Source organism: Cebidichthys violaceus, unplaced genomic scaffold (genome assembly GCF_023349555.1).
Source record: "Cebidichthys violaceus isolate CVI_PGR_0920_01 unplaced genomic scaffold, fCebVio1.0.p SCAF_19, whole genome shotgun sequence".
NCBI lineage: Eukaryota > Metazoa > Chordata > Actinopteri > Perciformes > Stichaeidae > Cebidichthys > Cebidichthys violaceus.
The window spans coordinates 4,551,191-4,574,060 of NW_027176361.1; the positions used below are offsets into that span (position 1 = coordinate 4,551,191).

General features: G+C 45.3%; 1 protein-coding gene across 3 annotated transcripts in view; it reads left to right on the plus strand.

Annotated features, from left to right (window-relative positions):
* Nucleotides 1-397: 397 nt before the first annotated feature.
* Nucleotides 398-22,870, plus strand: part of arap2 (ArfGAP with RhoGAP domain, ankyrin repeat and PH domain 2) — a 102,212-nt gene continuing 79,739 nt past the window's right edge. Inside the window, exons 1-9 of one of the 3 annotated variants that reach the window (XM_068713345.1) lie at nt 577-823; nt 2,135-2,186; nt 4,683-5,596; nt 6,197-6,294; nt 9,406-9,482; nt 9,810-9,874; nt 10,493-10,855; nt 11,411-11,480; nt 19,786-19,906. In XM_068713345.1, the coding sequence (XP_068569446.1) occupies nt 4,749-5,596; nt 6,197-6,294; nt 9,406-9,482; nt 9,810-9,874; nt 10,493-10,855; nt 11,411-11,480; nt 19,786-19,906 (1,642 nt within the window). In that variant the 5' untranslated portion in view covers nt 577-823; nt 2,135-2,186; nt 4,683-4,748. The other 2 variants (XM_068713346.1, XM_068713344.1) reach the window with 2 other exon arrangements.

Below are 22,870 nucleotides of genomic sequence, written 5' to 3' on the forward strand. Positions count from 1 at the left end.
GGGAATAGCATATCACGTTCCGTACAATACTTGTTCATAAGCCAACAATGTGTAAACTGTCAATTAGCTTTCTGTTTTACATTTATAATCTTACACTCATTTTGTTTTTGTTCATCAATCAAATGCCAGGTCTGAAAGATAAATCACATTTGGTCTATACAGCAATGTCATCTACATCCAATGTAACACAGCATGCTGCCGCTCCATCAAAATGATAGCAATGAATAATGATGACAAAATAATGAGACTAAATTTGTGTTCTGGTGTTCCTCAGGACTCGCTCCATTACGTGCGCCACGCATCCTGCTGCATTCCTGCCTGTGTTGAATGCGTAGCCTGAGGGCCTTAGTGGGATCAAGCCGGGACATGCAAGTCTAACCAACGAAACAACACAAGCGCCTTCACTTCGCTGTTCTCCGGGTGTCTGTCACATGGCAGCACATTCGTGTTGTTGTAGAGACAGCCTCGCATTTAGAGCAGCCTCGACAAAGACACTTTCAACAGGGCAACACTAACACTATTACATCCAACTGTTGAGGAGTTTAAAGGAGCGCGACAAAAAAAAGGTAAGGTGACTTCACTTCTGCAACTCATTCCACTGCTACTGCCTCGCGCTTAAAAGGGGGCGTGGTCTAACAAACGGCACGGAAACAGACGAGCGTGTAGGTGTGTAAAGCACGCTGCGAGGGCTCGCGACAGTCATCAGAGCGGCTACGGCGCAACAAAAAAAAAAAAAAAAAAAAAGTTGACAGAAACTGGACGCAGCGAGTGCGCAAAGCTGTGCGGATGATGCCCGAGGTTGCCCCCCGTTTCTAAGCCGCAGGTAAGCTTTTTCCAAACCACCTGAAACGCTCCGACGCGTTACGTGAACACCCTCACTTGTGTTTATTTGTCAGAAGACTGTGTCAACACTATTAATAACAACACAGTCTTGCACTAACTTCTTACTAAACGTGTTGGCACTATTTTAACAGAGCACAGCATACACACTGTAAGGCATGCCCAGGTGTTCTTTTGCGTAAAACCAGGAAGGGGACACCAATTGGACTTTGGTCGAAGTTGGTTGGCTGAGGGATGTGCAGAAGAAGTATGATGTGCTGGGTGTGTGTGTGTGTGTGTGTGTGTGTGTGTGTGTGTGTGTGTGTGCCAGGACTCCATTATACCATGCCTGTGGTGTGCTTAGTGGGTGGAACACACTACCTGTGCGGGCAGCATGTATTCAGACATAGTTTTGTTTAGCAGAGGAAACAATAACTTCATAAATTTCTCTTATAAATTGCTCTCAGTGAGTTTTGTGGCATACATACTTTATGTGTTTGTGTGTGTCTGCACACACACACACACACACACACACACACACACACACACACACACACACACTGCTTCATACGTTGCCATGCCCATGTGGGATATGCAAGCTTTTTTTTTTTATCTTGTGAAGTTTTCTTTTTGCTCCTCTTATTGATCTTAACACCCCGTGGGCTTCGACACTGGGCAGTATCTATGGATCAAAGCTCCTGCATCCATCACTTAATAATGTTCTCTGAATGTGCGTGTGTGTGTGTGTGTGTGTGTGTGTGTGTGTGTGTGTGTGCGTGTGTGTGTTTGCGCGCGCAGCTGTGTGAGTGGGCGTCTGAGCGCTAAAAGGCAGAGATGAGGAGCAGGCCAGGTCAAATGTGCTAGCAAGCTTTGGCGTGTGCCTGCGCTGGCTCTCGGCCAATACAGGTCCCTGCATGTTAACACTGCAGCACACAGCTGGGCAGGTCTGATAGACTGTATACAGGCCCTGCTGCTGCTGTTGTGAGCGCTAAATACTGTTGTGCGGAGCAGAGACTGTGTGGTCAGTGCTTAAAAAAAAAAAAACACAAAAAAAAAACACAAAGCGATGCAGCAGCTAAGGTGTGATGTACTGTGTGTGTGTGTGTGTGTGTGTGTGTGTGTGTGTGTGTGTCCTATCAGACTGTAGTCCAAAAATAGCCTCTATACTCTATTATATCTGTATTCTCAGCAGGTATCTGTATTCTGGGAACAGCTTGTGCATTAAAGAACTGAAATATAAACACATGCATGTATGCAACAAGATTGTGTTTACTTGAAAGCAGAAGTAACACTTCATGTCCCCTGTGCACCGTAGGTTTGCAACTCAAAAGAGAAGTGGACTTGGCAAGATGTTGACGTATCTAACTGTGAGTTTGAAGTTGACTGTGTGTGTGTGTGTGTGTGTGTGTGTGTGTGTGTGTGTGTGTGTGTGTGTGTGTGAGTGTGAGGGAGATAGAGAGGCAGTTCTGCCACAAAATTAATTAGTTCTTAACTTTGAACAGATGGTGTAAAAGCACGAGGAAAGCGACTTTTAACAATAGCCTGCCATTTTAAAGGTTTATTTTATGTTGTTCGGCAGTGAGCTGTGATGTAACGCTTGGATCATTAAATTCTGTGATTAAAGGAGACGATGTCAGTTGGCCTTTCTGCAGAAATCCACTTTGCGCGTCATTTGATCAGACCTTAAGGTAAGACCTCTGTCCAAAACCTGTCCACAGAGCCACGCTCTAAATGGTGGCATGCTATTTCTTCACAGCTATTGCTGTTTCCTGCTGTTTCATCTAGGAGTGTTGCAAATTTAGATTCGTTTTTTTGGGCCATGTTTGCTCACTTGTCGAATTCAAGCAACAGCCCGGACACGGTTAGCTTAGCTCCGCGCAAAGGCTTGAAGCAGGGGTAAAAAAAGAAAAAATCTGCCCACTGTACCTTTTTTTTTTTTTTTGAAGAGAAAATCTTACAGATAGACATTGGTAGATGATGAGATAATGAATGGAAGACAGATCAGGAAATGAAATCATAAGCATGTGATGATTTAATCTCACTTCATAACACGCGTTTGTTACGTTCTGTTCCACTTTATCATAAATATTGAAAAAAAAAGTGTTATGTTCGCTTGTGCTAATGAGCCATAACTATATTTGTTCAACAGCTTTCAATCCTAAAAGATGCCTGCACCCCGGGGTGCTCTTGAAATTCTGGAAATCTAAGATTACATTAAATAGCATTAAGAAATTGCAGAACAGGGCAGCAATAGTTTTCAAAAATATCTTCTAAAACTGCCTGTGTCACAGAGTAGCCTACGTTTTTTTTTTTTTTTTTTTGTTTTTTTTCAAATATTTTTTTTGTGTGCCAGAGGTTTATAAAGGCTACTGTATACAGACACACTGTATACAGTAGCCATATATATATATATATATATATATATATATATATATATATATATATATATATATATATATATATATATATATATTTGTGTGCCAGAGGTTTATAAAGGCTACTGACGTGGTATCTGTCAAACTCACTCTGCCTTTTCCAGTCAGCCCCCCCGGTACATCTCCACCCCCTGCACATATGGATTGTGTAGTTTAGTCCATATCCTCATTATGAGTCCCAATACAGGCCAAGGTCACCATGACAAAACTTGAATATATAAATAAATAAATAAATGCATACATAAATAAATGATCTGTGTTCAAACTTCTATTTTCAAATGATATTCAGGGTGGTGGTTATTACCGCTTGTAGCGATCATTTTGAAATACGTGAATGAAAAGAATGTGAAACCGAGTGTTTAGGGACCCCCTCATCCACGAGCGCCTCCATTTCTGTTTCACAAACAAGATCTTTGTCTTGCTCTTCCTCCCGGTAGTTGCATCAACATTCATAAGGTGCTTTGCATTGAGCATTTAAGGTTGAATGTGGGTGTGTAGAGGAAGGGAAGGGACCCATATGCGCACACTTCGAAGTTGATTTGGCATTTATAAAAGGAAATTGTGCACTGGCAGATGTAGGCAAGGTATGACTCAGAATATTTGTTTGGCCTTCATACATTTCCTTATTTGTAGCTACGCACTTTTTTTTTGTTATAAATGAGACCCCTGGAGTCTAAAGCCACAATTTACATTTATATAACATTTACATTTATTTATTTCTAACATACATTTATACTTTACAGACTAGGTGCTTCCCTCCTGCTTTATGCTAAGCTAAGCTAACCTAACTGTCTCCAGGCTGTAGATGGATGGATAGAGAGATGGATGGATAGATAGATAGATAGATAGATAGATAGATAGATAGATAGATAGATAGATAGATAGTAACTTTATTGATCCCGCGAGGGGAAATTATTTTGTTGCAAGCAGCAGTAGGTTACAGGTAAGAACAGGTAAAAAAACAGGGTACAAATCTTAATATAATATAAAAAATGCACATGTCAATACACAATATATAGCTTAATTTTCACCATACAAACATTCGAGCGGTATCGTCTAACTCTTGGTGAGAGAGGGAATAATTGTATTTCCCAAAATGTTGAACTTTTCCTTTGATGAGGTCCAATAATTTCATCAAAGTGGAAAGGAGGTAACGTTGAACTCTTAAATACATTTTCACCTGCAGAACTACCCTCTAAGACAAAATCAATATCCACTTAATCGTTTGGGCTTGCAGAGAGACGCATCATTAGAGCCTAACTGATATATTTAAGTATTTCTGTTCCACTTAATGGACACTTCGTAGGTCAATCATTTAGTCTATGGTAAGAGTGGAGTACTGCAAAGATTTAAATTCAGTTTGATGACACTTTACTGTATTTTTCTTCACACATCACACATTTTTACAATTTTTTTGTGTGTCTACAGTTTAAAGCCGAGCCACTAGATCTTCTCAATGTGTTCCTGATGCGGCAGAGGTGAGACCAGAGCATCATGTTGGAGCCTCCGGAGCCGAGCCAGGAGATCGTGGAGTGGCTGTCCACCCTCCGCCTGTCCCAGTACACCCCGTATTTCCAGCAGGGAGGCTATCGAGCGCTGGACGATTGCAAGGACCTCACCGACGGTCAGCTCCTGGGGCTTAATGTGTTTCCAACAGGCCACCGTAGGCGCATCCTCCGAAGTTTGGAAGCACTCGGGGTGAAGGAGACGGGCGGTGGAGAGGAAGATGAAAAGGGAGAGGCAGCGAACGGGATGCACCGCAGGGCGCCCATGCCGCACCCGAGACACATCTTCCTGCAGGATAAAAAGAGGGGGACTACATGCCAGCATCAGCCAAAGGAGAGGAGGGCGTATGAGTCGGAGGGAAGTCAGACTTTGCCCCCAGGGGCCGGACTGGGAACAGAGGTTGGGGACGTCCAAGAGAGCGGACGCGTTCTCCCGCCTCAACCGGCCCCGCGCAATCCAGAGAACATCCAAAGATCCCTGCCAGAACATGTCCCCGCCTCCGTGTTCTCCAGCAGCAGCAGCAGCAGCAGCAGCAGCAGCAGCAGCAGCAGCAGTGAGTCCCTCTCCATATCTGAAGTCCCCTCAGACTGGGACGTCTCCTCAGAGGATCCCTTGCCGTCTAGCGCTGACTCTTTCCCCCGTACGGCCGGAGTCCCTTACCCAACGCTCACCGAGGACAATTGGGTTTTTCAAGGCGACATGGTGGACAACTCCATCTACGAGACACAGCCCTGTTTCAAGGTTCCCGTTGGCCCACGGCTCACCCGCTCCTACCGACTGAGGCACCGGCCCGTCCCCGAAATCCCGAATCAGACCACCCCGCCACTTCAGGACAGGTAAACTTAAAGCGACAGTTCAACGTTTCACTTTGTTGCAGAGGGTTGGATGAGATGCGCTAAGTTTAGCTTCACATCTACCGTACCGACATGAGAGCGGCATCAATCTTCTCACTTAACTCTCGCATGAAAGCAACGAAGTGCATTTTCCAAAATGTTGGAACTATTCCTTTGAGTATAAAGTTTGACTTAATGAAAGTTTATGAGCGGTCGGGAACTATTCAAACAAGTTGGAGGAGTACTGAGGAAAAGCACCTGGAGAACTAGATTTGCACGCTGAATGAATATGAAAACAAGACTTCACTCCTTGCATTTTGATTTACACTAATGGAGAACCTGAGGCCTTTTCATTTACAATTCCGCATTTCACATACGTTAAGACCGCTCATTCTAATCATGAACTTTTCAACTGTGAAACTAACTTTTCACAGTTGCACATCTCTATTCTGAAGACCCTTTTTCTTCTAAATGGTGTTACCTATTCCCCCCCCCCCCCCCCCCCCCCCCCCCCCCCCCACACACACACACACACACACACACACACACACACACACGTGCTGCATTGGTGGTTCTAATGTACAGATTTCCCATCCTCCTCAGGAGCGCGCCGCCGCCGCCGCCACCGCCGGTGCAAACCAGCAGCCCCGAACGCCCAACAGGCTCCGAAGGTCCCGCCGGTGCAAACGGCACACAGAAAGGTACACCGTCTTTCAAGAGGCATCCGCTTCATCATCTCACGCCATGAATATTTCATTCGGCAGTAGAGTCAGCGGTGCTGTTGTTTGCCCGGATGAAAGAAGGGAGAGGAGATGAGGGGAGTGTGTGTGTGTGTGTGTGTGTGTGTGTGTGTGTGTGTGTGTGTGTGTGTGTGTGTGTGTGTGTGTGTGTGTGTGTGTGTGTCGTGGGAAACTGCATCGTTCCCCGTTTCAAGCACACATCTCACAGGGAATATCTCTCTCACATCGCGTCCCTCGGCGAGAGCCCGGTGTGTATTCCTGTCACCCAGCTCTCCAAAGTTTTTTAGAAGTTGTTTAACTTTGCTAACAACACACAGGCTTGTAGTACAACCAGTACAAATCCGTTTTTGAGTTTCCTCCCGTTCCCTCGCCGTATTTACTGGGCTTAGTCGACCCTCATGTCTCATCTGACGAGATACTACGTGAGCTGCCGTGTGTGTTGAGGCAGACGTGTTCTCCCAGGATTATCTGTTGCTTTGCTGTGACAACCGCCAGTGTGAATGTGCATGTGTGTGTGTGTGTGTGTGTGTGTGAAACACCTGTGAGCGTGTCAGTCGTTTTCTGGTCCATACCTGACCACGTCTTCGCCAGCATATCAACAGTTTTTCTGTCCGTTTTCCACACTTAGTCCCCCCTCACGTTTCCTTTTGGCTTCCCCCTCCTTTCCCTCCTTGTTCCGTGTACTGGAGCAGTCTCTTGGCAGGCCTTGTTTTTCCAACTTTCTCTCTGTACGGAACAAGACAGGGAGTGAGACTTGAGAGAGCGGCGAGACAGTGAAGCGGGTTGGGAAGGAAGGAAGGGGGAGATGGATGCAAAGCAGGCTGAGAGAGACGGGAGGAAGAGAGGGAGCCGAGGCGGTCCCAGAGCAGGGAGACGGGGAGCTCGACTAGCGAGCTAAATCTCCCTTCACAGCGAGGCCTAGCGCCGCGCTATTTGACATATCATTTTACCCGAGCATATTTGAAGAGTTTATTCACAGATGAGATCCAAAAAGTCTCACAGTATTCAATCAAAAGTTGCTGTTGGAGGCTGACAGAATGTTAATTAACACCTCAAGAACTCCACTTATACATTTTCACGAGGAAAAATCTGTCTCTCTAGTGCTTCTCCTGCAGCTAAAACGACACTAAACATCATTCCATTAATAACTAGAAAACTATTAATAATTACAGTCGTGAGGCTCTACTTTGATCGTACAATGACACACACACACACACACACACACACACACACACACACACACACACACACACACACACACACAGCCCAGTTTAATGCACTTCCCTTTCTAAGCGCCCTAAACGTTTAGGGCAGTTGTTTCCCTGACACTGCATACACACAGTGCTAAGTCACACCTCAGAACAAACCAGTAAACAGCAAGTATTAGTGTTGAAAAGATATCTGCATGTATGACAGATATACAAAGCTTCCTGTGAATTAAAAAAAAATAAATAAAAAAAGTGCTATATTATACGAAATAAATCACCAAGTACAGCTGAGGATGATGAGAATTTGATATGACTGTAGATTACTTTTTACATTAGTGTTTGCTCAAGTTTTGAATGTAATAGCTTTCTTCAGACAAAAAACGATAAATCTACATTTCAGCTCGCAATATATTAGGATAGAAAGTAACCGAACAGCAACCATAGCTACATGCATAATAACAGCCCTCATTGTCTTCATCTAGAAGAACAAAACGGTAATTAAAGAAGGTAAAACACTCTTGGCTGGTGTTATTCTTGAGCTATTCAGGAGTAAATTCAGGGAGCCAGTGACTGAAATAATAAACAGTTCGGTGACTACTTTGGATTCAGATGGCGGCACCCCATGCTCAGGGTGTGAGTGACACAGAGAAGTGGTGGTAACGAACTGACCCGTAACTCCCCGACTTAAAAAAAAAAAAAGAAAGAACAGAGGCTTCGCTCATAACAAAATCAATCTCCATCGCCAACTCTGAAGCGATGTCGGCATCTAGGTCTCTTCCCAGATGGCGACTTGAGAGAGAGAGAGAGAGAGTCAGAGTCAGGAGCAGACAAAGAAGCAGCGTGGTCGACTGAGAGAGAGACAAAGGCAGAAGCCGGAGACGGAAGCATGGAGGGAATCAGACAGGAATGGAGTACAGTAGAGGCCGGCGGGCCCTCGGGAGAGAATCGCGAGTGGCCTGAAGGTCGGCTGATGGATGATGACTGATGGTTGCTGTATGCCCACCGAGCCCGTCCGCAGAGAGAGGGCGGCTGTGTTGGGGAGTGGATTCCATCATCCAGTAAACTGACCCCCTTCATAGAGCTTACCCAGCACCGTACATGCCCTCTGTGCCCTCCTGTAATGGTCTGCAGTGTGTCTGTAAAGCTTTAAAAAGTAGTCCATCCACTGTGTACTTATTTGACTGTCCATCCTTTTTTTATGTCTGTGTTTTGTCTCGAGGCATCTTTATGTGTCTGAGGGTGTTTCGATCTTCGTCCGCGCGCATATCTGCCTCTCCGTGTGTGTGTGTGTGTGTGTGTGTGTGTTGCCCCGCGGCGGCGTCTTTTTGGCCCTCACAATCCTCAGGAGAGGCTGGTGTCATTTTTCACAGTGACAGGCCAGTGGCCCACGCAGGGTGGCCCCCAGGTCTCCAGACTAATAGTGTCTGGCCAGAGCTCTCTCCGCTCTCCTCCTCCTTCGTCTTCGCCACCACCGACCACGGTCCCTGCAGCAGCCGAGAAGGAGAAAATGGCCTTGATGGGGACGCGGTGTGTTAGGAGGATCACACTCCCTATTGGCGACGAGGAAAGAGGGCCGAGGCAGAGAGATAGGCACGCTGAAACAAAAATGTAATTAGTTTACTGCTCACAGGGATCAAGTGTTTTCACGTTTATTCAGATCAATGAGCTGGTTTAATCAAAGGGCACTATAACATCTGAGTGATTTTAAATTTTGACCGGAACAATCCTGTTAAGCTCCTCACTTTCATGCAGCATGTTTAGGCCTTCACACCGTGTTCTGCAAGTTTCAATGCCGCGACAAAGCCACCATTGTGTTGTCTCTGTGTCCCTTTTTTTTCTTTTCTTTTTTTTTTTTTTTTTATAGCTCCACTTCAAAGAACCTTGACGCCCATCGCTCCCTATGGAGAGTTGTTCCTGTACAACAACCCCGAAAGCACTCCGGTAAGACAGCGCACACTCCCACGAGTGGACAGTGAGTAGCAGCTCGCCAAAGAGGAACAGACATTTCTCAGATCTCCAACACTTATCAGCGGCGTTTCAACCGCAGGGCCGCACACCAAACTTCCCTCTCGGTGTAAACGTTGTCACCAACGACACATAGCTCGAGTGGGAAATGTGCTTGTTTCAGTTTGCCACCTGAGGTTAATGGAAATGTCACCTCGCCACTAAAGTTAACGTAGCTCCGTGCAGCAACACGATAACGGTGTCTGACTGGAAGATGGACACCTTCTTTTCGTCTGATGCGAATCTCTTGTGTGTGCTCCGTAGAACCAAGGCGCCAAAGAAGGCTTACAGAGAGGCTTTAAGGACAAGATCAAACAGAAGAAACAGAGGTATGGTATGCTGATGTGATGAATATATTCATCCGGTGGCCTCATCTTAAAGGAAAGAAGTGCGATTGTTAGGCTGCACTGTAAATGACAAATAGAAGAGGTGATTTTAGGCAATAGTTATACATTTCCTACACACATGAGGGTGGGCCTTCTTCAAGGAATAGTTTTGGAAACATGCTTGTTCACTTTTATGCAGAGAAGAAGATGGGATCAGTACCATTTCCATGTCTGTTCGCTACTTGCATATAGCTAGAGTTAGGAGGGAATTAGCTTAGCTCAGCATAAATACTGGAAGCGATGGGAAACGGCTAACATGTCTCTTTCCAAACTAAAAAAAAACAAATTGCTTACCATAACTTCTTGACTTAATAAAGTAACGCCTTCTATCTTGTTTGATTGATGTGTAAGAAATAGTTACGACACGTAATTCAAAAAACTTGTTGTTTCTCCTGCTCCCAGGCTATATGCTAAGCTAATCAAGTCTGACTCTTACTCCATCCTTAACAGACATGACGGTGGTGATAGCTTCTTATCTGACTCTCGGCAAGAAAAACGATCATCGGTATTTCCCAAAAATGATGAACTGCTCCTTTTTTAAAGTCATCTATGCTCCTACAGAAAGAAGATCCCGAAACGGAAAAAATCCAAGGAAAAAGGTCCTCCCCCTGCTCCAGAAATCCCCGACCCCCACAGGGACGAATACTCGACGGTGGACGAGTGCGTCGGCTTTTTGCCGCGAGTCAGTTTGAACCAAAGTTCTCCGGTGAACCCCGAGGGTGTTGCTGCGGGACCAGCGGCCCCTGGCCCTCAGGACGGCTCTTTGACGATGGTGGAGTGCGACCTCTACTCGGATCCTGCCGACGCTCTATGGGGCGAGGCCAGCAGCGCTCTGCCGGACATTTCTCCATACGCGTGCTTCTACGGAGCCCCCAAACACCAGGTGCTCAAAGTGGGTTGGCTGGACAAGCTGTCGCCTCAAGGGTAGGTCACAGTGCTGCAGAAGATACCTGTGATCGTGCATCAGACGTTAGAGATTGATCTTAATCTGACGGCAATGATCTATGATCGCTGCACCAACGACAGGGAAGGAAGATGGCCGATAACGTTGTAGTATTGAAATCAAAATATGTTGGCCTTCACTTAGTTTGGCTTTTTCTGGCAGCACAACATGTATTTCTCCGCGCAACTTGCTTCACCGTTGCTCCAAAACCGAAGCTATCAATCATTTACTTCCTTTTTATATTCTCCCTCACCGCCCTATTTGCATAGATTTGGCAAACCGCCCATGGCTGTTGAATATTCAAATTGAAAGTGCCCATTTGTTTTGATTATGCTAATTGACAGCTGTTGATACAACTCCTGACATTAATGAATCAATGGCACTCTTGATGAAATATGAGTACCTGTTCCGAGCAGATTTAGTCACCGGCTTACTGTCTTGTCGGTTCTGGATCAGTGTTGCGTCTTTCACTCCGAAGTGGTTCAGTTTGGGTTGAATGCGCCAGGTTGAGTTTGTACTTCACCTTCTCTTTGCAGGAACTGTGTTTTTCAAAGGAGGTGGGTGAGATTCAATGGAGAGAGTCTGGCCTACTACAACAATGACAAGGTACAGTAAGCGCGAGAGCAACACATGCGCACCTTCACACATTCCTTCCCCTCCTCGCTACGAAGTAACTCCCTCGACAGAAATCCATACGACGAGCAGCTGAGCGCGTCCTAAGTGTCCCCTTCTCGTTCCCTTTTCTCCTCCTCCTCCTCATTCTCGTCATCATCATCATCATTAGCTTGGCAGAGTAAAGAATGGGGGCAAGGACGGAGCGACATTACGCCATGCGTGACAGCGCTCTCTGTGCCCGCTCAGCCGCACAGCAAAGTACATTGATGTTGGCACCTGACCAGCAGGGGAAGGGAAGACTTCTCTCTTCTTTTGCCTCCACTCAGCGTTTCTCTCTCTCTCTCTCTCTCTCTCTCTCTCTCTCCCTCTCTTCATTCTCCTTCTGTCTGACAGCTGAGTTTGAAATTTCGCTTAGCGGTGCCTGCCTCATCATCAGAGGGAGGGAGGGAGGGGGAGGGAAAAGGGTTGGGGTTGGGTGAGAGTATGGGAGTTGGAATGAGCAGAACGTAGAGAGGAGGCAGACCAAGATGCAGGCAATATGGCAGCCTCACCTCCACCTGTGTAGTTTGAAAACTTTTAGCATCTAATTATAATTTATTCGCTGCCAGTACTATGATTCTGCACCACCAGACTGGATGATTCTGCATCCAACACTGATTACTACTGACGATGTCTTTTGACGTCCAATGCCAGAACGTTTTTAAGAAACATTCTCAACATTAATACAGCAGCAAACAAATCAGCTATTTGTTGATTACACCTCTAGTTGATTGGCTCCGCCATGTTGAGAGCCGTTGAGAGTCAATCGAAATGCTCCCAATCTTGTGTTTTGCACCTTTTTAAATAATATATTTGTGTGTGGCAAGTATAGTACGTCATTTATATATAGTAAAATATGCTCAACGCTTCAGGGTGAAATACAGAACTGCATAAATAATATAGAATCTCAAATTGGAAAAAGGTTTCTGGTTTAGATCAGAATATGTATCTGATTTGAAGAGTACATAAATAAAAAAAAAAAATTACAAAGCACTTGATGTCAACTTTTGATGCTTGACTCTTTTGAATACTTAATGCTACGGATGTGTTTTAGTCGTATTGAGCTTCAACACTCAGCCCCGGAGGTCATGCAGTGCAGACTTTGCAAATCAATCTGCCCTGACTGCATTATCACGCAACAATGATGCAACAACTGACAAAAGTGAACAGCAGATATAATTGCACAACAGATGATTAATGTGATGCGAGTTACACCAAAAAAAAAAAAAAAATACATTTAACTGTTGAGCATACATTATGTTCAAACTTTCATGAACCCTGCTGTTATCTTTTTTTAATGCATGAATATTCTGTGTTCTCCAGCTATTGTTACGCGGCCACAACCTAACCTGACACGATGTGCTTTGCCTCCGTGTTCCCGCTAATGACCGTTGGATGTATCCAGAACAAACGCATCTCTGTGTGTGTGAGAGCGTGACCTTGGCGCCCCTTCCCAGGGCCGGCTCGTTTCCGCTGCGGCAAGCGTTGCACAACATCACAATCAATGATGTGGGACCTGTCTGAAGCCGGCTCGTTAATCACTTACTAATTATAGCCCTCCGTGCTCTCCCCTCTCTCCCCCCCCTACTTGTTCTCTCTCTCTTTCCGTCGCATTCGTTGCTTTATTTGTCAGGACACGCTCCGTCGCCGGCAGAGCGTGAATCGGCAGGGAGGCCGGCGAGTCAGCACTTTACGCTCCGTGTCACTGTCGGCGCGACAGATTCTGGAAAGATGAAAAGTTTGAGGGGGAACAGAGACGGTTGTTTAGACTTTTTAAAAGTCATCCTGCCAATGTGACTCTCCCCTCTGAGAAAGCAGCGGGCTTCATCATGTTTCGGGTGAGCGGAGGGGTCGAGCACGATCTCTCCGTCATCCCTGCTTTGTGCGGCCAGCTGAGGCCGAGCACCACCCCGACGTGCCACCCGGTGCCACCTTCCATAGAGCGAGGTAGAGGAGGATTGCGCGGACCGACAGAAAGTCTCTCAGCACCACTTTTGTGTCAGAAATTGAAATATGAGTCGATGGCTTGCTTTCGCCTCGCAGTGCAGAGACATACATGTATGCGTTTTACCGAGAGCAGACGGCAAAGAATTGCTCTGCTGCTCACATTTACAAGTCATTTTTCATCCCATATTGTCACGTTGGTGTAAAGGTACAGTTGATCTCAGACCAGGTCTATTGATTGTAGGAATACTCTGGATACTATTCATCTTCCAAAGTGCTTCAACTACCCGCAGTTTTGCCAACTATTTTCAATGGAAAGTAGCTAAAGCCTCCTTCAACTGTTGCTAAATGTCGCTAGATAGTGTCGTGCCTGAATTTGCATATTTATGATGTCATCACATGTTGAATTATCATAAATGACGATTAAAGTGGAACTAAACTCGACTGACTAGCTAGCTGTATCAGTCGCCACTATTAAGACTTAACCTGCCATCATCTCGTGTAGACATCTAATTCTGAGGCTGACGTCACAGTGTCCACAATGCCGAGGTAACGTGCCGTATTCACTTTAGTTTAGCACGTTAGCATTAGCTAACTTTACAGAATCTGTTTTGAGTTGATTCCTTCTGTCTCAAATCGTATCTTATATCTTATTTTATCATCTGGCAACATTGGTGCAGTCTGCACTGGACTTAAGATTAGACTCTTAAATTAAATCAAGCCTGATATAGGATGGTTTTATGGTCTGATCATATTGTCCAGTCTTTACTACCCCAAAACACAAAAATACAAATGGCTCGACACTAAACCATTCCCATGCTTGTTCCCTTTCTCCAACTTTCAACACCCCCAAAAAGCTCTTTTGTAGTTTAAAATCCTCTGGAATCTGCCAGCCTCAGACAGAACTAATCGCACTTAATCACAGTCGCAGCTTGAAGGTCTCTGGCCGCCGTGATGTCATCATCGGGGGTAGCGGAGGTGGCGTGGGAGAGTAGCGAGACGCTCGGTCTCACTTCTCCCTCTCTGCAGCGTTGTATCCAATCCTGCCTCATCAATCACCCCCTTTCGCCTGATTTCGTCAACACCGGGATTGACTCGGGAGAGCGCTTTGGGCCTGAGATGTAGTCTTCAGGGTCCTGGTGTGGTGTCGCGTGTGTGTGTGAGAGTGTGTGAGAGTGTGTGAGAGTGTGTGTGTGTGTGTGTGTGTGTGTGTTTATGAAAACAGTCCAAAGCCTGGCTTCAGGTTAGTGAGGGGAGGAGGAAGTGTGGAGGATGACTGGGGGGGATGAAGGGATGAGAAGATGGGGGAGGGAGGTGGAGGGAGGTGGAGGTTGAATAGGAGGCCAAAGGGGAGATGAGGTTTTAGGAGCGAGGATCAGTCTTTGAGTGCATCAGTCTGCCTGATTGTCTGTCTGCCTGTCTGTCTGTCTGATGCTGCAGAGCTCTCTCTTTCCAAGCCTTAAAAGCTCCTCTAACCCCCTTCTGTGTCTTCCCAAGATGTCTCTGCAGACGCTTACTGTAACACCTCAAGTGTTACTTTCTTTCCATTTTATTCTGTGACAAAATACATGGAACATATTCAGTGGCAATCTGTACCTAATTGTTTTTTTTCCATGGTGTCATACATTTCCATGGGTTTAATTCCCTGTGTGTGTGTGTGTGTGTGTGTTGTGGCCTGATCATATTTTGATATCCAAGAAGTCTTATTCATACAGAGAGACATTTAAGAATAGATATCATTTGAATTCACACCAGTACATTTAAGTAGCTCTCTTGAAAAGCAGCAACATTTTTTTGTTAAAGCTGCATTCATCGATATTTTTACATTAAAAAAGGATTAAATGACGAAGTGAAATGGGTTGCTTGTAGTGGTAAAGTCAGAGATAATTCCCCTTGACTCTGCAGTTCCCCTCTGCTGCAGAGCTTTAATGTCTTTCAGCTCATTGTTTTGTGTTTTTTGGCCGGCATTGTTCACTGCTCTCATCAGCTTTGTGTTTGTTTTTAACCTCAGCAGGCAGCAGTTTTCAGTAAAAAGAAAAAGCTCCAAATATCCGCTGTACCCTCCCTGCCCTGCGCTGACACATTTAGCGACTATCCAACATAGTGGAGCATTTCACCTGCTGCAGAGCCAGATATTTTCCTCAGGAGTTGGTGAGGCACTAAACTGAGCTCAAAGGAGAGTGAATAGAGAGTCATAACCCGATGATATAAATGTTGTGTTTCCAGCACCGAAGAGGAAATAGTGCAGGTTCGAGCATAACCCGAAACTCCATGCCAGAAGATACGCAATCCCAACCTCCTCCGCACTCGCAGACTTGGAGGCACGTTCCCGCCAAGTCTGCGAGGGTTAATGGCTGTCCCACTGTCAAATCGTCAAGTGCTCGAGGGCTCTCTGGCAGACATTTTGAGCCCTTTTATGCTCACTTTCTGTAAGTCCGCATTTCGGCAGACTTTGCCTGAGGGAATTACCCACAATTCATAGCACTCTGACATTAAACACCGGCTTACCAGGGGAAGCCTGGAGGCGTAAAAAAAAAAAAAGAAAAAAGAAAGAAAATGGGTAACGTAAACAAAGAGGAAGTCACATGTGTTCAGCCTGGCATATTAAACTTACACTGAAACTTTCACATTAAGGATTTGAGAAATTGGAGGAACGCAAAAAAGAAAATATTACCGGGTTTATTCATCAAACATTTCCTTCTTTAAACAAAAACAAGTTCATTTATTATTTGACAATTACCTCTTGTCTCTTAAGGCAAGAGAACTGGAAGACATTCCAATAAGACGGTCAAAAAACATAAAGCAAAACCCCACAAGTGTAAATAACGTCGGTGATATGTCCCATTTGTATTCACACCATTTTAAGCCCCTTGCAGCCTCTCACTCTCATGCATTTACCAGGTGATGTCAGTGAAGTCCTTGAGGGTTAGGGTGTTAAGGTCTTAGGTGGGGACATTGGGATTGACCTCATAAAATCCTGGAACAATGAAATATACATGGCCTTGCATTGACATACACCCTCAATTTTTAATTATTAGCCACATTTTTTTGGTCTCACATATGTTAAAAACACCCTTTTGACACGACAATGCTATGTCTCATTTTAATGGTCAGCATTCAGAGACCTGGACGTCTTGCAACATACTATCTTCATAAAGACTCATAAAGACACAAAACAGCTGTGCCTGGAGGCAACATCTTTAGAATCTATAATGCACCCCACTCTGGGAATCACCAGAGCAAAGAGGCATCCTTCTCTCAGAGGTGCAGCTCTCTGCTCCAACCAGCTGGTGTCCTCGTGCCTCCATTGATAATGTTCGGAGACGCCAAAAACCTGAACTCCATGCTGGTGGCAAAACTCTTTCCACCCTCCTTCACCCTCCTCCCTGCTTCCTCCCCCACGCTGCCTCCATTATTGTAGGCTTTAGCTCAATTGCTCTGCCTTAATTGTTTCCTGAAGTTTACCAGGTTGTTTTTGAGAAAGAAAGGAGACATAGTTATCCAGCCAGGATGCGCAGTTGAAAAGAAATAGAGGAAGAAGTGACACCGCCCCGCAAAATGATACAGCCGGATAATTGTTGGGAGGGCAGAGCGGGAGGTACAGCGATGTGGGAACGAGCTGGAATGAGAGGACGTGGGAGGGAGGGAGTTGAGAGTGGGAGGGAGGTCAGAGGGAGGGGAAATGAGTGTGGAGGAGATCTTTGGCAGAGGGAGGCCGGTCAGGTGTGTCTGTTATGGGAGGAAGAGAGATAGTTAGGCCTCATTGCTTCCTTGGCAGTACGTCCTCTTGAGATCGGTCTACAAACATTGCGCCTGTGTGTGTGTGTGTGTGTGTGTGTGTGTGTGTGTGCGTGTGTGTGTGGGCGAGTGCAATGCGTTGCGTCTGAATCCTCCTGAACACTGACCGCCTCCTTTTCGTCGTTCCTCTGCAGACTCTGCTGTCGAGTGTATTTACAGATGCACAACTCGCAATTAAACAACTCTCTCTCTCTCTCTCTCTCTCTCTCTCTCTCTCTCTCTCTCTCTCTCTCTTCATGACCCCAAAAAAAAAAGCAGAATTAAAACAATTAATTACCGTTAACCCGTACCGGGGTATAATTAGCAGCTCACAGCTACCGAGCTAATCCATCCACACGTACGCACTCTGGCGCTCTCCTTTCCTCACCTTCCTTTTAACTTGTATCTAAATTTAGAGAGAGAACGAGGGGGGAGATGCTGGTGTGAAACTCCTCGGGAGAGAGACGCACAAGGCCGGCCGGCGGTAATGAGGTTGAGCCACTTCTCGCCATTGTTAACGTTCTGTTTTAATATGAGAAGGACCCCTCTCTGACCCTCTTAGGCCTCTTCATTTCCAAATGATGTCTTTCTTTCCTCCCTCTTCTCTTCTAGCGGTACCTCTTTCTCTTCCTGACTCTGGAATTCCACTGTTTGCCTCTTCTGTTTTTATCTTTTGTATCTATCCGCGCTCTTTTTAATTTTCTCTCTCTCTCTCTCTCTCTCTCTCTCTCTCTCTCTCTCAGTTCTCTCCTTGGCCTTTCACATGAACCTAATTTCTCAAATTGTTTTTTTTTTTTATCGAATTTCACACTCCATCTATCTATCCATCCGTCCCTCTCTCCCTGACTGACCGTGCCACCTGCTATTTTTTTTTTTTTGGCTGTACGGTTTCTAAAAATAGGCTTTTTGTGGCTGCCAAGGTCACTGGCTTAATTAAGAACGGCGAGAGAGAGTCAGAAGTTCACTTCCTTCATCTCTTTCCCCTCGCTCACGTCGCACTCGGGTGTCTTTGCGGGACACGACCGCGGCAGTACAGTAGAACAAACACACAGTTTTGTGCATGGCAATCACCACGAGTTATTACATTGTGCACAGGGCGGCAGAGAACGAAAATTCAGGTCAAGCCCGCTGAAGAGCGACAGATAGGAGAAAAAAGAAAAAAAAGAACGTCTGGTTTTTTATTTATTTATTTTTTTCTTTCTCTGCAATGATAATGACATTATCGACATGAATAATGCAATGTCTGCAACGGCCTCTTTCTTTTTCCTTTTTTTTTATAACCCAGTGATTTTCACGCCTCTACAGAAGCGTAATGTACTGCCCCCCCGCCCCCGCCCCCCTCACTCTATTGCAAGAACACTACAGTCCGACATGTTCTTAGCTTTTCTCCAACTACTTTAAGGGCATTTCTCTGTTGAACTCGCCACATCACAGTGTGAATACTGAGTCGATGGCGGCAGCGCTCTGTCCTCGCTTCTTTTAGAAGTGATAATATTGACGTTTGATTTGTTTTTGTTTTTTTTATTTCTCCCTTCCTTCTGTCTCCTTTTCATATCGACAATGACCCAGTACTTTAATTGCCATTGTCAAGGGAGGTTGTAAAAAGGGTCATGAAGCCTCCAGTGCAACATCCTCCTTATTTAGATACCTCCTTACGAAAGCTGCTGGGGGAAAACATGGGGGTAATGAAACAACAACACACACACACACACACACACACACACACACACACACACACACACACACACACACACACACACACACACGGCCAGATCCCACTTTACTCCACAAAGCGCTTCCTGTGCTTTACCCAAATCCCCACTACAGCGTGCCTGTCTCCTTTTTTAAATATTTGAGAAGTTTGTTTTCAGCTTGAGGATTTGTTTTATGATGTATCCTAACACCCTATTGACAGTGTTCTCGTGTTTTGGGCTTCTTTAATGCAACATAATCCACTCTTTTTCCTGTAATTTCACGCTCCTCTCTTTCAAATTACACATATTTCTCGTCTATAATTTGAGTTATTTGCGTTGATGTCAAAGATCACATCAACACAAATTTGTTCCGGCTTTCTTAACGGTATGCGGCTCGTATGGAATCTTATACTGTGATCGTTCCTGTTTGTGTTCCTGCAGCAGCTTTTTTTTTTTTTTTTGTTGATTGAAATGCTTCTTGTTCAAGAGCTCTGGGCCATTTATCAAAGTTATTGCTTGAAAGGGAGCAGGGAAGCTATTTCTGCAAATACATTTTGACGTTGTATTGATGGTTAATGGCTCTAGTTTGATGAGGATGTCTGTCAGTGTCAATGCCGTCGTAGCCGACTGTAATACAACTCCGAATTACACATCTATCGATGCAAACAACGCGCCTGAATACGCAAATTGTGGGTCTACAGATGTAGATAATAGGAATAGGCAACAATTCAACAACATTGTTAGTATGCATGAGGCTGCGTGTGCGTCTGCTTGAGTTTATATACCTATTTAGTGCGTTTCTTATCTGTTTTGTTTATGTGTGTCTCTCTGTCTCTCCTCAGGAGATGTACTCCAAAGGTATGATCCTGGCCAGCGCTGTCAGACAGGTGCGGGGACTCGGGGACAACAAGTTTGAGGTGGTCACCGCCCTCCGGACCTTCACATTCAGAGCTGACAGAGAAGGTGAGTCGAGCATCCTTCTTACTTTATGTGCCTCAGCGCCAGCATTAGCTGTGGCTGGAGTCGTTACGTCTTCAGGTTGTCCGTCCGTCCATCCGTCCCGGTGTCCGAGAGTTTGATTATTCCAGGGACTCCTGGAGGAAAGGGCTTCAAATTTGTCCACTTGGACGTTATATTTTGTCCTGCGTTTTTGCAGCTTCTCATTCCGTTTCGCTGGTCAGTCTGTATTTGTCGCTCTAGCTGATTCCCTGTCTTGCCTTGTTCTTCTCTCTTGTTCTCCATCTCTCTCTGTCCTCCCCTCCCCCTCCCTTTCCGTTTGTCTCTCTTGTCTCCCATTCTTGCCTCACTCTCTCTAAATGTGGTCATCTTCTGCCTCCCCCTTTTCTGTCTCTCTTTCTCGGCATGCCGTCTAAATCATTTTTGCAAGGTAATCATGTAATTCATTGTCATGTAAAGAAATAGTTCTACATTTTGCCTTCTTTCAGAGTGAGACATGGGAATATCAGCATCATGTCTCTTCAAGTTGGGGCATTTAGCCTAGCTTAGCATAAAAATTGGATGTAAACTGAAATGGCTTGCCTTGATCTGTTCAAATAATAATAATAACAAAGAAATACAGCTTTCAAATTCTTGAAAGATCACTTATTAATATTTAGTTTTTTGATAGTCATGGTTTTAGGGGGAGGTACATTGTTCTGGTACATTGTTCTTTGGACAGAACTGGCTACTTGTTTCACCCTCTTTCTAGTCTTTATGCTAAGCTAGGCTAAACATGTCCTGACTCTAACAAACACCCTAACAAACACAGATGTGAGATTGAGATTCATCTTCTCATTTCACTGTCAGAATGAAAGCAATTAAGCATATTTCTCAAAATTGTCTGCTTACTTTTTCAGAATAGGTTCTCTTCAATGCTCTCTGGATATTATGCTATTTAAATGATGCTTAGGAAGATCTTGGTGGCAGTAATGACTTCATGTCCCTGTCTGGACCTATGTTATTAAGATACTCTAAAGGGACAGACCGTATATAAAAAAAAAAAAAAAAAATTTAACAATTTCTCAAATCTCCCAGGAAACGTCCTTTTTAATAGTCTCTCTTCATCCCTCTGCCAGACTAAACGGAGTAAGAGTTGTGCTTCAGCTGGATGCTTTTGTCTGAGTCGGCCTTAATGAGAGCTTTTCCGGCTCCTCACTTCTTGCTTGATGGCGGTCCATTAGGCCGCTCGGGGGTCAAACCGCTCATTCACTAAACGAGGGTCCGTCTCCGGGGTCACGCGTCGGCCGACCTTCGATTCGTGTGGATGACTGAGATCGCAGAAAGTGAGTCTTGCGCGGTTATGAACCTTTTGACTCATAATGTAAGAATGATCTTCCGAGACCAACGAGAACTTATTGACATATCGACGTCTGCTGTGCCACAAATGGAATAATCAATATTTGAGGTATTACTCATTGATATTGAGCATCTGCTGTTGTTGCTGTTGATAAGTTCAACTGGTCGTTTATTGCTCGGGACTCTTCCTCACGGTAAAGCTAGATTCTTTAATGCGTCGGCCCGGATTTAGGTCAAAAGGTTTCATCAGTCAGGTGGAAAATTGTTCTTGTGTTCATACTTCAGTACGATTTCTGAGGATATCAGAATAGTTTTTGAAGTCTGTACCTGATTTATTTTGCGGGTCTGATATTGAAATATGCAGCAGTGAAAATCTTGACTTAATCAACTACATATTTGTTTGATCTGCAGCACTTTCAAGTACTCGTACTGCACATTATACTACTGTACAACATTGTTTAAAACACGAGGGGAAACCATAGCATCTCTGAACTAGTGGTTTTTCTCATGCAATTTCGTATCTCCTTCGGTTTATAAAAAGAAAAGCAATACAGTCGACAAACTTGCCCTTTAAACTTTGTTTTTTTTCATCTATTTTCACCACGCCGAGCACCAGCGACTCTTCCTTCTCACCCTGTCGATTCAGCGCAGCATCATATCGATATCTGCCAGCCTCTTTTTTTTTTTTTTTTTTTTTGGGTCCGTTTTATGAGTCGCGGGTCCTCAGCGGTGTCATTTATCACGCTGTCAGCCAGCTGATCGTCATACGTCACACTCAGCCGCCTTGACAAGCGCTCGGAGGGGAGAGGGCTGTCTTATTTGGAGGTGGCCTCTGACCGCCCGGGATCAGTGGGAAGCCTCTCGCAGAGGTGGCTGCTGCCGTCAGAAGAAAGGGTTGGGAGGAGAGATGGGGAGAGAGAGAGAGAGAGGGAGAGAGAGAGAGAGAGAGAGAGAGGGAGAGAGAGAGAGAGAGAGGATTAAACTTGGCCTCATCCCCTCATGCATCTTTAAACAGGCCCATTCGCCTTGTGGCGGAGAGTCATCAATCTTTGGGGAAACACATGAGAGAGAGGGAGACACGAGGAGACAGAGGGAAAGAGAAGGAGTATGTTAGTGAAGTGGAGGTATGGGGCTGCTGGTGCTGATGCAGTAGGGGTGAGAGGAGGGGGGGGGGATGATGGTGGAGTGATGGTAAGAGGAGTGTGCGCGAGAGTGTAAAGGCATCCAGGAGGGGTAGATGAGGGGAAAACAAGGAAAGGAAGCGATTAAATGAGGGAATAACAGAAATGGACAGAGCGAAAGGGAGGCAGACACGCAATCTCGGTGCGAAGAAGCAACAGAGAGGTAAAGGCAGAGAGATGAAAAGGGCAGAGTGAAGATGGAGAGAGGGATAGGAGGAGGAGGAGGAGGGAGTAGCGAGTGAATAATTGAAGGCCACCGGAGAGAGTGTGCACACAGCTGTCGGCTGATTCTCCACTCGGTCCGCAGGTGGCCTCTTCCCTCAGGTACTGTCAGCTCGCGATATAGGAGAGATGGAAGGAGAGAAGGACGGCAGGCAGGAGAAAGGGAAGAGAAGAGAGGGGGGAAGGAGAAGAAAGCGAGAGGAAAGTAGAGTTTGGCAGGAAGAGACAC